Here is a 17,409-nt window from a genome sequence, read left to right as displayed (position 1 = left end):
CTCTGTAGATAAACATTGTTGTTATAGAGCAGTAAACTGTGTGAAAGTGAGTTTTAATCCCTCTAGATTGTAATTCACAGAGCAGATGAAACTGATCCTGCTATAAGATTCAGTTCTTGTGTTTGAACAAGTTTAAATCTATTCTTGTTCCATGACGTGAATAAGAAAACACACCGAGTATCACACTGAATATTTGCTTTTGCAAGACAAAAGTGATTGTTTTTGCCTTTTTCTGAGTTTAAATGAGTTTTCATGTCATTGATCGTCCACAAACATGGCAAGCGGTGTGAATGTGTGTGTGGCTGTTGTCTGTGTTTACACACACTCAGCTGGGATCAGTTCCAACAACCCAGAGTAATTAAAGCAGTTTGGAGAGTAGAGTGTGGGTACTTTACCTCAACTTGAGTATTCCATGTTGAGGCCTAATTGCCTTCTCGTCATTATTTATTATTAAATTTGTTCATTTATTATTAAATAATATGAAATAATTTTTTTTATCTATATTTTTATTTATTTAATTGGTATATATGTATTTCACCAATTGTTCGCAAAAACTACTCACCAGAATTACATGAAATCTTCAGGGATGATTTGTCATCATCAAAGGACCAGTCGATTAGATTTTAAAACGTTTACGACTAATCGTTGCTGAATAAATCACAAAGAACTGCGAAAATATGTCCCATACAAAGTGGATGAGAGAGGCACCTCATGAAGGAGATAAAAGGAGATCAGCGTCTGTTGCCATGGAGACGCTCCATGCACAGTGTTTCACAGTGATGTAGCTACCTGACAGGCTAGTTAGCATCGATATGAGCTAATGGCTAACATGCTAGCGACGCTGACGCGGTTCCACAAACAAATGTGGCGTCGGAGAACCTCTGCGCTCTACCGAGTGTAGCTCTAGTTTGAAATTTCAGGAAATGTGTTGATGAGTATTTCTATTTCTTCTCTCTGTGTGTCTGAAGGTTTCCTGACTTTAGCGATGAAACATCCCGAGAACGTTTGAATAATTGATGAGTTTTTGGAAGGTTGATCCTCCGCCGAGATTTCAAAGTCTCCGCTTGTGAAATTTAATCGGCGACACAAACAACAACAACAACCTCAGAGCCGCAGCCTGTTTAAAGTTGTAGGGGGTGTTTTTGACAAATCCAGTAAAATTATCACAACTACTGCTACTTCTACCACTATTACTATTGCTGTCCTACTGCTACTACTACTTCAAATAGTATTATAACTACTATACTACTGCTACCACTACTTCTACTTCTACTAGTGGTTAAAATAAAAAAAAAGTTTAAATTGAATGTTTCCTAGTTTTATTAGACGTTAATCCGATGCCAGATAAACCAATGAACTGCAGCTCCTGTTTTCCTTTAGTGTGTCAGAGTGAGGAACCGTGGTTCATTGGTTCAGTGGTTCATTGGTTCATTGGTTCATTGGTTCAGTAGTTCAGGTTCAGTGGTTCATGTTCAGTAGTTCAGTGGTTCAGGTTCAGTGGTTCATTGATTCAGTGGTTCAGGTTCAGTGGTTCAGTAGTTCAGGTTCAGTGGTTCAGTGGTTCATGTTCAGTGGTTCAGTGGTTCATGTTCAGTGGTTCAGTGGTTCATGTTCAGTAGTTCAGTGGTTCAGTAGTTCAGGTTCAGTGTTTTGCCCTGCAGCCTCACAGCGAGCGATACTGTGTCTGATTCTGGGTCTTTTGTGTTTGGAGTCTTCATGTTCTTCCTGTGCAAAGGGTTTTTATTATTTATCTAATTTACTCCCTCAGTCCATCAACATACAGATTGTTCCCCCCTTTCTAGTTCATTGATGGAGGAGGAGGAGGAGGAGGAGGAGGACGTGAGGAGGGTGATGTGACGGTGGTGGTGAAGATGTTGTCATGGTAACACCTCCTCCTCCTCCTGCTGGGGGTGATGATGTAACGTTGCCCCACTGCTGGGTCTCTCCTCTTCCTCTTCCTCTTCCTCACCCTTATCCTCGCCCTGCCCACCTGCACGCGCTCGCACATCGCCGCATGCACGTGACGCGCAGGAGACAAAGAGGCGGCCCACCCACCAACCCACGGCATGCGACCCGTGAACAGCGTGATGAAGAGCACAGTGCCTCAGAGTTGCTTTCATAACAAACGTCAGCAATCTAATCTAATTTTTTATATATATATATATATATATATATATATATATATATATATATATAAAATATTATTGTGCCATGTTGTCCTGAGTGACTGATGCTTGTAGTTTCAAAAGATTCTTAAGATTGAACGGCCTCGCGGGTCTTTGTTCTCCTCATCTTCAAAGCTGTTTCCACTCACAGCATCGTTACATCGTTACATGACAAATAAATAAAAACAAACAAACAAACAAACAAAAGCCCCTCCAGGCAGAACAGAGCTTTTTTAAACACAGAGGTGTCAGGTGGCCACTGCAGGACGATGTTCCTGCCACAAGAGGGCGCCAGGCAGCCGCCGTGCTCGAAGGGGAAAAAAGAACAAAAGCAGCAGCAGAAAGCGTTTTATTGTGACGTCATAGAAATATATGTGAAATAAACACTGATAATCAGAAAGAAGCTGAGCACAACTAATTATTCAAAAACAAAGAACCTCTGTGTGTGTGTGTGTGTGTGTGTGTGTGTGTGTGTGTGTGTGTGTGTGTGTGTGTGTGTGTGTGTGTGTGTGTGTGTGTGTGTGTGTGTGTGTGTGTGTGTGTGTGTGTGTGTGTGTGTGTGTGTGTGTGTGTGTGTGTGTGTGTGTGTGTCAGTGACATCTTGGCCTTATCAATACATGAAAGCTCGTCTCACATCCAGTTTGACGCATTAAATCGTCGTCTGATGTTTCATTCAGTCCTGAAGAGCAGCGACATGTTGATCCACAACCTGCAGGTGAGTCTTCATCTGGAGGAGGAGGAGGAGGAGGAGGAGGAGGAGGAGGAGGAGGAGTTCACTGGGGTCAGGCTGCAGCTTGACACCGCTGGCTGAACAGGACCTCCACCACCTTGGGGTCGGCCAGCGTAGAAAGGTCGCCCAGGTCCTCCTCGTTACGGGCGATCTGCCGGAGGATCCGCCTCATGATCTTTCCTGGAAGAGGAGGAGGAGGAGGCTGATGAAGGAGAGGAAGGAGGGAAGAGGAGGAGGAGGGCTGAGGACGGAGGAAGAGGAGGAAGGAGGAGGAAGGCTGAAGAAGTTTCCCGTCGTCACCTGAGCGAGTTTTCGGAAGCGCCGGAGCGTTTTGGATGAAGTCCGGCGTCGCGATTGGTCCGATTTTCTCTCTGACTGAGAACGAAGAGCAGAGAAGATAAGAAAATATGTAGTAGATAACATGTATATTGTACTTCTCTTTGATTGAATCAAATACACTAGAATAGAAATACTTTATTAATGCCAGAGAAGAACTATGTGTAATGTTTCTCCAAACAGAAAGGAGTTAAAATATCAATAAAAGAGAATAAAAACTAGATAAGTAATATTAATATATACGGGGGTCAAGATGTAAACGGTGGCTAGTGTATGAACATCGATTGAAATTACCACAGTAAATAAACCCTAGTCAAACGCAGTGAAGTATGAAAACCCCCGTTTGATTGCAGTATTGTGAGTATTAGTGATTTCCGGAGAGGCGGAGCCTCACCGAGCCTCTTCAGCTCGTCCTCCAGCGTGCGGCTGAACTCCCGCCGCTCTTTCAGCGTGACGAAGCAGTACAGACACTCCCCCTTCACCCGGTGAGGTCGGCTCACCGCCGCCGCCTCCGCCACCGCCGGATGCTCGGCCAGCGCCGCCTCCACCTCCGCCGTGCTCATCAGGTGACCTGCGGGCCGAGCCATCACCCCCCGGATGGTTAATCGGGCAACGGGGCAAAAGAAACGATCTGCGGCGAGGGGGGGGGGGCAGTACCTGACACGTTCAGCATGTCGTCTATTCTGCCCGTGATCCAGTAGTAGCCGTCTTTGTCCCGCCTGCAGCCTGAGAGAGAGAGAGAGAGTTTTTATAGCGCAGTACTCTCTCTCGCCTCAAGAGGCTCCCACAGTGATCGTCGCTCCTGGCCGTCGCGTCTCACCATCGCCAGTCACGTAAAAGCCGGGGAATTTCTTGAAGTAGGTGTTCTCGAAGCGCTCGTGGTTTCTGTACACAGAGCGCATGATTCCGGGCCAGGGCCTCCGGAAGACCTGCAACAGCGGGGAAAACAAGGGGGGGGGGGCGTTACCGCCGGGAATTATGGGAGAACTCTCGTTCAAACCTGGGGATCATCTTGAGCAGGGGTCAGTTCAGGGTCACGTTCAGCCGAGAGTTCATCTCAAGGAAAATATTATTAATATTAATAGAGTATTAATAACCTTTATAGCAGTTATAGTATGTAAAATCTACTTCCTGAAGGTTTTCCAGCAGTACTAATTGTCCCCATACCTGAAGCGACGCCCCAGAAGTGAAGACAGTCTGTCCTCTCTCTCCCTGGCTTGTTTCAAGTTTTAAAAAGTGTGTTGCTCCAACCAGCCAATCAGAAATCAAACCCTATATAGTGTCATCGGGGGATTAGCCAATCCCCATCAAGGGAGGCCCTCCCTTTGACTCCTCCCACAACTAGGCAGCTCTGCTCTGGCACATGGCACCACGAGAGGAAGTACTTCCTCCTCTTCCCAAGATGGGCATGTGTGGGCGGAGCCAGTCCAGCTCACACAGACACAGCAGATTCTAAATGTAGCTCCTATGATCCAATATTCAAATGGAGGAAAATCAAGGAGGAGCTAGAAACTTTGAATACTGAAGGTTTCTGGACCAACGATATCTTGAGGAAGTGTTGAAAAGCTGTACAATATGACCCCTTTAAATTTAAACCTAAACTTAAAGTATATGTCATGAAAATGTCTATATTTTGGCAAAAAAACTCAAAACATAAAATAACTATAATCTCCACATAAAACCAATTTCATTGAAACCTTCTGATGCAAAATGCGGTGAAATGTCAAAACAAACAAAACAAAACAAAACAATGACTGATGGGTGAAACAGAGACCAATAATCGTTTCTCGGGTCGACTCACCAGGTAACCTTCAGCTTCTCCCTCCACTTCCTCTCCGTGCTCGTTCAGGATGGTCGGCTCCACGCCGAAGAAAGGGAAGGTCTGGAACGACGCGAAAACGTCAAACAGCCTGCCCACGTTTGGACATTTCACAATAAAAGGTCGTCACCACTTACCACCGATCCCGGTTTGAGCGGTGTGGCGGCGGGGAGCGGCGTCAAGACGTGGCCTCCCTGATGAAACAGCGATAACAGATGAAGGAAGAAGAGAGGAAACTCCCTCCTCCGGCGACGGCGTCTCCTGAGTGTCTCTTACCGTCTCCGTCTGCCAGAAAGTGTCGACCACGGGACATCGGCCCCGACCCACCGCCTCGTGGAACCACTGCCACGCCTCCGGGTTGATGGGCTCGCCCACGCTACCCAGAATCCTCAGGCTGGAGAGGTCGTACCTGACGGATCCACAGATCTACATCACACACCTCTACACTGCGTCGTCACGCGGGACTCGTCTCGTTCTTCATTGTTGCAGCGGAAAAGATTCACAGGATTTAAATCCATTTCTTCACTAAGACCTAACGACGGGGCCAGACCTTTACAGACGTTTACATTCTCTTCGTACATGAGGAATATTTTATCATCATCATCTAAGAGTTGTTTCAATAAATTTTGAGATCAACTGGGTCAAAGGTCAAGGACGAGGTCGCGAAAAGGTCAAAAAAGTATTTTCGTCCTAACGCGGTCAGTTTTATTACAATTGATGAACCAACGCCAAAATGTTCAGTTTTCAATTCCCTATCCTCTGATATGTCACATGATGCAGTGACGTCATCAACCTGGTTAGTGGTTGAGGGGTCAAAGGTCGGGGGGGGGGGGGGGGGGTGTCACACTGGAATTGTAAAATGTGTGTATATCATTGTCAAACAATGATGACATGAAGCCTGAACAACATGGACAAATGATGGAAGGCGAGGCGTGGTGGATCAAATAACCATATAACCCACTGGTTTCCATGGTGATGAATGTGGCGTTGGTGACGGTGTGCGCTCTACCGAGTGTAGTTCTAGTTGAACCTTGTGTCCATCAGGTCAGACGCTCTCTGTGAACGATTCTGTATGGATCCGACATGAAGTTTTTATCGACTCACTTCTGCAGAGGCTCGCGGCCGTATTTCATCAGCAGGCGGATCGCCGTGGGCGCCGTGTAGAACTTAGTGACTTTATACTTCTCGATGATCTCCCAGAACCGGCCGACGTGGGGGTGGACGGGGATCCCTTCAAACTACACACACACACACACACACACACACACACACACACACACACACACACACACACACACACACACACACACACACACACACACACACACACACACACACACACACACACACACACACACACACACACACACGTAGAGGTGAAGACGGCTTCGGCAGAATCGTAGCAATGCTGAAACGAGCCGCTTCCGCTCACCAGGACGCTGCTCGCACCGTTGGCCAGCGGGCCGTACGTGATGTACGAGTGTCCGGTGATCCAGCCGATGTCGGCCGTGCACCAGAACACGTCGTCATGGTGATGATCGAAAACGTATTTGAAGGTCAGCGAGGTGTAGAGGAGGTAGCCGGCGATGGTGTGGAGAACGCCCTGCGGAGGGGAGGGGGCCGACGGCACACGGTAAATACGGGACACGTATATGCTGGTGTGTGTGTGTGTGTGTGTGTGTGTGTGTGTGTGTGTGTGTGTGTGTGTGTGTGTGTGTGTGTGTGTGTGTGTGTGTGATGTTGTGGGAACATAAATCTGCTGATCCCGTCTCATCTTCATGTTCTTCAAGCCTCCACAATACTTGTTGTAACCAACTTACTTACAGGCATATATAAATATATATATATATATATATATATATAGTGTTTTTATAATAAAATGTACACGGTATGGATATCATATAATATTTATTAAATAAAACTAATATAATGAAATTACAGGAGCTGCTCCTTTGTGGATCAATTAAGTACAAAAGTACACATAAAATAGATGGTACATGTAGTATAAAAGCACTAAATAAATATATAAATAGAAAGTTGAAAATGGTTAAAAAGGTAAACATTTATAATATAATTTATAAAAAATATTGTTTCCCTTGTTTGTTTTTAGTACTTCTTGTTTAGATTAATCGAGTTCTTAATGCAAGTTGCATTTCCTTTAAAGGGACTAGTAATAGTAAACTTGGATCAAAAACCTTAAGTTACCACAAAACATCACTTTCAACTTGTGTGAGCTCACGATATTGATTCTTATGGACTTCTTAGAATAATGAAGTTGTCATGTTTTACCCTGATCGTTGCCTTCCGGTTGAAAATCATGAAACTTATGAATTCTCGAGAAACGCAGACAATGGAGAAACTTTCTAAGACGGCATTAATGCCTCTTAGCATTGGAAAGCCATTAATTCTCACTATTTCGCAGCAGATTATGTGTACGAAGGCTTAGTGAACATCTTCACGGGCTTATCGGAGGAGATGGTGGAAGCTGTGATTCGCTTATAAGATAAGTGATAAAATGACAGGCACAACACGAGTCGTGAGTCGGAGTAACTCGCCTCTCCGCCTCAACCAGTGTCTTGCCTTGGGTTTCCCGGTGGATCCGCTGGTGTAGAGGATGAACAGGGGGTCCTCGGCGTCCAGCCACTCGGGCTCGCACTCGTCGGGGGAGTCGGCCACGGCCTCGTCCCACCACACGTCGCACTCCGAGTCCCAGGGGGTCTGAGCAGATCCGACACACACACACACACTCATTACACACCGTCACACAGAGGCGGCAAACACCACGGTCACATCGGGAAATCTGAGGAACAGGAACAAAAGCTTAGACGTGTTATTTCTCAAAGATATGAGACAATATGTATGAATGTTCTTCCTCAGCCCTCCAGAAGGAGCCAAGTTTGACCCGTTTTACACGAAAATGACTTTAAACCGATTGTTTCTGGCAGTTTGACGCTCCATGGTGACACGTTCAGACCCTTAATTAAGTTTATTTTAAGACCACTTCAGTTGAAGATTGGTGAGTTTACGGGTAGAAGGTGCAGAAGGTGAATCTGGTTGATTAAAACTCTTTTAATGTGGTTACACTTCTATCTCAACACGTTTCAGTTCAGGAGGACGATTCTCATGTTGAAAGAGCCGGACTGGTAAAATAGAGCCACAACGACCTTTAAATTCAGGTCCTATCCACACCAGCCAAAACAAGCTTTTTTTTCTTCCCCGTCGTTCTTAAAAAGTCTCCGGTCCACACAGGGAACATCTGCGACACCATGAAAACGACTCAAAAAGATGTAGTACATATATCAGGTCCATAGGTGGCGCTGTAACGACCAATAAAATAACTGGATTATTATTATTTTGTTCCCCGGGCCTTATGTTTAAAACCGCTGATCTGAAGCCTTAAGAGCAACAATTGAACATAAAAATGGAGATTTAAACTATGACTGATGTGACTAAACACATTTTACAGCAGATTTCACTCATCGTAGTGCAGAATACTTATAACAGTGAGTTTTAGTCCGGCAGACTGGATCTATAAAACTCTGCCAGATATTTCAATCAACTGCATCTAATCTTTGCTTCTCTGAACTAAAATTGTATTAATATTTAAAGTACGTCTGGACCTGGTGGGTTGGGAGACGTTAGTGGTAATCACACTGTGAAGACATGCCGCATTAGTAAATGAGATTAACACTTTAATCAGACCAGAAGCTGAACAGTCAACGAGTCGGTTTTTAACTTCACTCTCAAGGCACTTTTACTCTAATATAGGTATCTGTATCTGAGTATTTTTACTGGCTCACCTCCAATGATAAAGTTGTCTCAGAGTTGTTTACCTGTAGTTTGTTGCACGCAGCTCCGTTTCTGGTCCTCAGCACGTGATGCTTGACGACCAGACACTTGGTGACGCTGCATGAGGCTCTGTGGAGAATATTAAAGAAGATGTGTAAGCGGTCATACACGCATACAGTACACATGTACGCGCGTACATAAGTATTCACAGGCTTTCACTGCACAAACAAACATTTTGTTCATCAAACATCCTGGATCTCGGTTAGATCGTATACAACACATAGACCTCAAACTTTATTAGTTGTTGCATCATTATGTTGTAAAATTGTAACGTGTAGCTCCACAATAACTTTACTCTACTGTATATTATCACTATATTCCTTAAATACAATTTCTTCTTCTTCTCCTTTTGGGTTTAACAGCAGTTTGCACCCATAAAGTTGCATTACCGCCATCTGCTGGTTCTATCTGTCAACATTGTTTCCCGCCACTCTCATCGTCCCTGATGACAGTTTCCCTTCTTCTTCTACTTCTTCTTCTTCACTTGGCATCCGTCTCTCTTGTCGCTTCTATGCCTTAAATACAATTTAGATTTTATTTCTATCTAAAACGGTGAACGGATGCATTAATTAAATGTGAAGAAGATGAGATTTCATGAAGTAAACTCCAGCAATGTGTGAGTTTATGAAAAACTTTTTCACTGTATTTATGTTTTGGGTTCCACAGAAATAATTTCCTCGACAGAAGCCAAAGAAAATTGTCAGAAAATTTAAATGTTCTGCGAAAAGTTTGTCGAAAACATTTTCTCTGAACAAATTTAATCTATTGTTGCAAATATTGTTCCAGTTAAAGTTTATTTTTATTTTTTTAAATATATCTTCAGTCTATTTATCTGTGGGGGTGGACATGGTGCTGCTCTTAAAAACCAGTAGTTTGAATATATCTGATAGTTTTTATTGATTAAAAACATTGGCTTTGTTACGTATTTGTGTTTGTTTTGTTTAGGATAAAGCGGTACTCATACTGAGACTTACATGATATAATTTGTAGTTGGATTAATATTTATATAAAAATATTAATGTGAAAACAAAGAAATTATTTCCTCCAACACATCTGCCCCCCTCTTCCTCCTCCTCCTCCTCTTCCTCCCTCCCTTCACGCTGTGCTTCTCGCTCCCGTCCCTCCGATGCTCACGTTGCCACGGGAGACGAGCAGCTCGGACTTCCCTGATGAGTCTAAGTGCTCCATGTTGCCCGGCAACCTCATCATGCGAAAGCGGCTCGCCGCGTTTCCTCCGCGTCTCCGTTACCTGCCGAGGCATCGCCACTGCAAATAACGTGTGTGTGTGTGTGTGTGTGTGTGTGTGTGTGTGTGTGTTGGGGGGGGGGGGAGTTATGGCCTCGTGTGCTGGACCTACTTTTCGCTGCACTTCTGCAGAGCCTCGTCCGCGATCTGCTTCAGGTTGATCAGCTTGTCGCCTCTGAAAACACCATCTGTGTGTCGGGGGAGACACGTCAATGGAAACACATATGAAAAACAGCAGGGAATCTCTTTTTTTTTATTTATTTTTTTTTAACAGCCCGACAACACATCCTGCTGCCGTGATGTTTTAAAAACCGACCTGCTGTCACCAGGACGCTGCTCTGGGTGTCCATGATCCGCTCGCACAGAGACTCGGCGGAGAAACCTGCAAACTGAGCAGCAGAGAGAAAAGTCATCTCTTGTTCAATCACATATTTACTCAAAAGCGTCAATCAGTGAAAAGCAGTATCTGACTCGACACTCATGAAGTGAAGTGGAAGTCACTGGAGGTCGAGGACGGCGTAAACACACTCCGTTGGAGTCCTAACTCCTGCTGATGTGCACCTCCAGCAGACAATGAGCAACACCGGCGTTTATCTGGAGTTGAATCCAAGTCCAGTTTCCATTTCCAGCAACTCCCGTCTTCAGCACACTCCCAGTGCCGAGAAGATCAACTGTTTCACAGCGTCTGATTTAGTGCAAACGCAGTTTGTCGCTCAGCAGATGGCAAATAATTGGGATTTTCTTCTTTTTTCAGAACTTGTTGCTGAATCATAGGAGCTACATTCAGAATCTGCTGTGTCTGTGTGAGCTGGACTGGCTCCGCCCACATATGCCTATCTTGGGAAGAGGAGGAAGTACTTCCTCTCGTGGTGCCATGTGCCAGAGCAGAGCTGCCTAATTGTGGGAGGAGTCAAAAGGAGGGCCTACCTTGATTGGGATTGGCTAAACCCCCGATGACACTATATAGGGTTTGATTTCTGATTGGCTGGTTGGAGCAACACACTTTTTAAAACCTGAAACCAGCTAGGGAGAGAGAGGACAGACTGTCTTCACTTCTGGAGCGTCAGTCCAGGTATGGGGACGATGAGTACTGCTGAAGAACCTTTAGAAAGTGAGTTTTGGATATAATGATCCCTTGTGTGTAGATTTGTAGTTTAAAATGCAGAAGTTTAAAGTGCAGCATGATGACTCATTCCCTCTCAACCCTATTCAATCTTACATAATGAACCAGGTGCCCCTGAACTGCTCTTTTATTTGGCTGCCGTTTGTGGCGCTGCCCACCAGACGCTTGTTTTCTGGCCAAGGTTAACGGTTCACACAGCATTAGGTTTCAGTGTCAATAGCAGCATTATGAATCAGCTCACTGAGAACTTTGGACTCCGGCAAAGTGTCACAGGCTGTCGTGACTGGCTCCGTCCAGAATTTAGATTTTATGCCATTTCATGATTAATATTAACGTGAGCTTCCAACGGGGGAAGTTTTCTTGAGTAGAAATGTGTGTCGTTCATGTCTGAGGTTGTGAATCGGAGCTGGTAAATAAACAACAGTGACAAAGCACAGACAAGGTCATCTAAACCAGCGTCTGCCAAAAACGGCAGTCTTAAAAAGAAGCCATGCACTTCGGAACGAGTAGCCTGCAGATATTTTTATGGAGTCTAACCTTCGTGTGGGAGACGAAGGTTGAATTGCTAAAATAGAGCTGGCTTGCTGGCAAAACTGCAGAGACTGTAGGGGCTGCTGGCAGCCAGAACACGTCTGACCCATATATTGAGTGCAGGTGCTGTCAGCGCTGCGTTCACACACGAGACAGCCCATAACTGCTGGAGCAGACCGGTCAGGAGCTCTGGGTTCAGCCGGTGGATTCACGTGGGAACAGGGTCGGACCATTTCTAACAACACGAGCCCGCAGAGAATCCCGATGTGTGCCGAAGTCGCAGGCTCGGTTTCAAACCGGAGTGGTGCGTTGGAGGCCGGTCGGTGGTACTCACCACTACAGAGTGGATGGCACCGATCCTGGCGCAGGCCAACATGGTGTAAACAAGCTCTGGGATCATGGGCAGGTAAACGGACACCCTGTCGCCCTTTTTCACACCTTCATGAAAGAAAAAACAGCACAGGCAAATACAAAAATGACGAAACGTGATCTTGTTTCTAACAATAGCAGCGATATGAGGCAGACTATGTACCTTATGCACACGAACGCATCTGTTCTGACAAGAATAATCATCATGAGCGAGCAGGCTAATATTAAACAGAGTACAAGTCATTCCAGTGATGTGTCTGTGCTTGTAATCCCATAATAAACACACATACACACACACACACACACACACTCCTTTACTGGAATTTAATTACAATGTTTGTTGTAAAGAAATTCCACAAAGTACTCACTGTCACTACTGAGTAACATGTGGCTACTTCTGTTTTTTTTTTAAATTGTATTCAGTTGAAAAGTTGTTTAAAGGAGTCGTACCATCCAGCGTTTCATCTCCTCCTCCTGGTCTCGTTGGTCCAGAAACCTTCAGTATTCTAAGTTTCTAGCTCCTCCTTGATTTTCCTCATTTGAATATTGGATCATAGCAGTTGCATTCAGAATCTGCTGTGTCTGTGTGAGCAGGACTGGCTCCGCCCACACATGCCCATCTTGGGAAGAGGAGGAAGTACTTCCTCTCGTGGTGCCATGTGCCAGAGCAGGGCTGCCTAATTGTGGGAGGAGTCAAAGGGAGAGCCTACCTTGATTGAGATTGGCTAAACCCCCGATGACACTATATAGGGTTTGATTCCTGATTGGCTGCTTGGAGCAACACACTTTTTAAAACCTGAAACAAGCCAGGGAGAGAGAGGACAGACTGTCTTCACTTCTGGGGCGTCAGTCCAGGTATGGGGACGATTAGTACTGCTGGTAAAACTTTAAAAAGTGAATTTTGCATAGTATGAGGCCTTCAGCTTCTCACCCATTTGCTTGAGCACGTTAGCGCAGCGGCAGACCTGGCTGAGCAGCTGGCGGTATGTGATGGTCTCTTGGTGGTCCGGTGAGTTTCCCTCCCTGAGAAAGATACAGGAGCAGAAATGTGCTGTAAAACCCTGATAAAGCATCTTAATCTTAAGGGATTTGGAGGTTTTTTTCACTTCAGAGGGGAGGCAACCTGCTGCCCTCGTTACTGGGTCTATATTAAGGTTGAATGCTTGGCAGGGCATTCATTTGGAAGACTACATGTTGCAGTGATTGACGGGCCTGGAGGCAGCGTGATTCAGGTATGGGATTAAAAGTAAAAAAAAAACTAGGTAATAAACTGGCAGCATTTGTATCATTTGGCATCAGAACTTTTACAACCATCTTAGCATTTTTTTCCAGTCAAATAAATAACAAAGGAGCTCATAGATAGAAAACAACCAGTATTTTATAAACTGACCCAATACTGGGCGACATTAAACATTTTTTTGAGGTTTTTCTTTTACTTTTTCTGGATGTTCACTTAAGTCACTTAAGTCTCTACATCTCCAATGTACAAATACCAAAACGACTGGTTAAAAACAAACTAAACTAATTGATCACAGATTGATAATAATCTCTCTATAGCTGTAAGATTGTCTGCTATAAAATGTCGACAAGTGGTGAAGCTGCTTGTAGCAGATAATTTAAACAAATCCCAGAATAACCTGTGAAAATAAAAAACATACGCAAAACATCTCATACTCGGTGTATTCCGGGCACAGATTTAATTGGTTCGTATTATTTATTCTCTTTGGAGAGTCACACTGTAGAAAACAGATGTACTTTGTAAAAAATGAAAAACACATTTCACACAGTATCGAGCTTAAAACTATTAACAAACTTGGAGAAGAAGCAGGTTCCTGCCAAACATTGACACTGAAACATTATCTCTGAAAAAACACACTGAACTCAGTCACCTGCACCTCGCAACACACACACACCCACACACACCCACCCACCCACACACACACACACACACACACACACACACACACACACACACACACACACACACACACACACACACACACACACACACACTCACACTGCTCTACTCTTAACTGTATTCTTATTTTCTGTTTTAGAGGTTTCACTTCTTTTGTTACACAACTTATTGCACCATTTATTTTACTACATGCTGGGAAGTGAGAGTTATTTGGACTTTCATTGGATCCTATAAACCCGTTTTCATGATCTGAGCTCGTGACAATGGTGTTGAATCTAAAATTCTAAATGTTTCGTAACTAGAACTTTTCCCCTCGTATATAACTGGCCGAAGGAATCAGTGGATGAAATGCCTCGATTCAAAATGAGTATTATGGATATCAAATACAAACTACGTACACTACATACCTCTTACAGAGAACAATCCTCCGAATCATTTCTTTACAATGAACATCAAAGAAACTGCTTTATGTCACAACTTTCATGTGTTAAACGCTTAAAATTGGTCCAAAATAATAATTTTCTCACGTGACAAATTTTGCAATATTACACTATATTACATCTACTTTAGTTTGTTTGCACCTGTGTGTTATTTAGTGTCCTAGCCTCTGAGACAGTTTTGTAAATAATTCTTTTAAGACGTGGCTGAAAGTTTTAAAATTGTTGAACCGATGGTCAAAACAAACCATGTCCTCACTGGTAACTAACATAATGCAGCTATCAGACTGTGTCCTCTACATATGTGGAGGTGACACTGTCACAGCAAAACTATTATATAAGCATGTATATATATATTGTACACACTGTATATGCAGGCTGACATGTGTGAATGTTGAATTGTGCTGCGTTTTGTTGAACCCCTATACTTGCTGAGCTTGCAAAACAAGCAATTCCTGGTCGGGAAGCATTTCCAGTTGACAGAGCAAATATGTGAGGGGAAAACAACGCAAAGCAAGAGATTTAACACGGACATTCCTCATTAATTGTCAAATATATGGCAGCGTGTGAACAACTGAGTTCAAAAATGGAAATAATAATCCAAATCTGCTGTAAACTATCCAAAATATTTTAGATTTCTTTAAGTTTTGGGATGTAAACAATAAATTATTCTGGAAAAGAAAATGCAAAAAGAGGTTGCAAAAAGATCCTGGTATCATAAGGAGGACTGAAGCGATGACATTGTGTTGCTCCGACCAAGGTTTGTTTAGGTGCACTGGGGACACAGCAGCCATTGACTGGAATACCTGACATGACTGTGGGCAGAGTTTCCCATCAAAGCCATCATTCACTCTGCGGGTATGTAGTAGCTTACCAGTAATAGGCCACCTTTTCACCCAGGTTCCCTTCCCTCACATGCCTGTCCAAGACATTATAGCACATGTTGGTCTTGGCACCCTCCATGCATTTCACATAGACGCTCCCTTTTGTCACGTCGAAGTTGTACTGTAGCATTGGTCCCGTCGCAGGCTTCTTCCAGAAGAAGTCGTCAGCAATCTCCTTCCAGAATGCTAAAGGAAAGTGAGAAGTGTTGTTAGGCTGCACAAAGGACAGGAGAGGTGGAGGAATAGCTGCACTGTTCTACCTACCTTCTGGGTTCTCAAGAGACTTCCTGTACAATGCCAGATAGGAGTTAAAGTCAGGCACGTGAGCATCCCTCTGCAAGTCACCGGGAGGGTGGTACATTTTGTCCTGAGACTCAGGAACCACCATTGTGGATGGACAGATGCAGACGGGCCTGTAGCATCTGAGGGCGAGTAGGAAAGGAAATGGGTTAATCTGGAGCCACTGCTGATCTGTCTGGATCCTCCTGTGTAAGGTGCGAGCACTGCAAGGCCTCCTGCACAGAGGCAACACAATTCGGCATGCATAAAGACCCACCCCTAATCCCTGATCTGCAGTCCGTGGCTCAGTCTGCTTAGTGTCAGGCCGGCCAATCGGCTCGCAGGGTGCGGCACTCCCACTTTTTCATTGGGTGAACCTTCCCTGGCCTGTCCATCACATTATGTTTCCAAGCCAGGGAGAGGTGGAGGAGGGAAGGAGTGGGTGGAGTAGAGGCTGTGCTGCAGAACAAATGCTGGGATTCAGGCAGATAGGGGCTGGATTTGAGAGGGAGGGTGACGGCTGCTCCCTGAACACACCGTAACAAGCAAAGTTTCACCTCAACAAGATGTGTTGTGTTTTCTTTACATATTCCACTGTTTGTTTTTCTTGCATGATATTTGAGTCTTTTTTTCACACTGAGAATTCACAAGTACTTTAAGTGAGGTGACTCATATCTTGTATCTATTTTATAACAGATCGGAAGTTGTCCTGGTTTTGTTTTGCGCAGAAACAGAATGCATGACAAATCATAAATACGACCTACAGAAACAAGACGGCAATAGAAAGGATGAATCTTTTATACCCCATGACGAATAAACGAGAGCAAAAAAGATGAGCAATTTGTCCTCATTGTAGTGAGTTGAATAAACAGACGGTTTGTATTGAAAGTGAAACTTTTGTTTCTGTTCATGGGACAGAAATACTGAAATACACGCCAACTCATCTTATTTTCTGATTGAATGCAACATGTGGATCTAATACATGTGATCATGTTGCATGTTTAATGACACATCTATGGTGATGTATTGTATATGAATGCCTTCTCGACCGCATTGCGTACAATCGATGCCACTTAAGATTTATTACCGACTCTAAATCACTCACTCATGTAAATGTCGAGGTAGGATGGTTGTTTTTGTACACTCCGTCACTGGTACACCTTCATTTATGTTATGGAAATCTTGTTTTGTCTCATAAAGAATGACGTGCAATTTTGCAGTCTGTGTGTCAAGGATGACCTGTGTCAGCACTTTTGGAACCTCTGTGCCACTTTTTGTAACCTTCAGAGTCTAGAATGTAGGAAGCAGGTGGATCTTTCTCAAAACGGTTCAGCATTTAAAAAGGCGCTCTCTGACTTAAGTTCGACAAACTCCTGGACACCTCCTGAAGGTTGTACTGAGACATTGTCTCTTCTCGCAAGAAGGATGTAAATGATCTTTTTAATCGCTCTCAGGCTGATTCCTGCGTATTCTGTCTCTGTCTGAGGTTTTTGTGAGGAAATTCTCCTGACAATTTAAAATGCAGTTATTGGGCTGCCCTCATCGTACCTCTGCATATGCCTCATTTAACATCAAATCCAACATACAGTTTGAGCTCTTTGGACTTCCTGTCTGCGTCTATTCCCTGGACCCGGACTGACTTTAGGAATATAACACTATTTTGCTCCCTCTTCTTAAAAAAAGCACGAAATTTACAAGAAATTATTGCCATTAATGATTTTGGA

At 44.1% G+C, this 17,409-nt stretch overlaps 1 protein-coding gene across 1 annotated transcript; it reads right to left on the bottom strand.

The window, feature by feature from the left end:
- Positions 1-2,497: 2,497 nt before the first annotated feature.
- On the bottom strand, positions 2,498-15,964 carry acss2l (acyl-CoA synthetase short chain family member 2 like). The gene is made up of 18 exons (XM_080476300.1): positions 15,671-15,964; positions 15,397-15,592; positions 13,099-13,190; positions 12,133-12,236; positions 10,461-10,533; positions 10,257-10,332; positions 8,884-8,968; positions 7,631-7,768; positions 6,483-6,653; positions 6,155-6,288; positions 5,327-5,459; positions 5,188-5,244; positions 5,033-5,113; positions 4,052-4,160; positions 3,889-3,957; positions 3,626-3,802; positions 3,196-3,270; positions 2,498-3,075 (listed from the first exon to the last, which is right to left on the bottom strand). Exons 1-18 carry the CDS (start codon positions 15,792-15,794, stop codon positions 2,948-2,950), a joined length of 2,022 nt encoding a protein of 673 aa, XP_080332426.1. The 5' UTR covers positions 15,795-15,964; the 3' UTR covers positions 2,498-2,947.
- Positions 15,965-17,409: the final 1,445 nt, after the last annotated feature.

This window comes from Lipophrys pholis, assembly GCF_963383615.2.
Source record: "Lipophrys pholis genome assembly, chromosome: 1".
Classification (NCBI taxonomy): domain Eukaryota; kingdom Metazoa; phylum Chordata; class Actinopteri; order Blenniiformes; family Blenniidae; genus Lipophrys; species Lipophrys pholis.
Note: the sequence above shows the minus strand (reverse complement) of the source record. Positions and strands in the feature narration are given on the sequence as shown.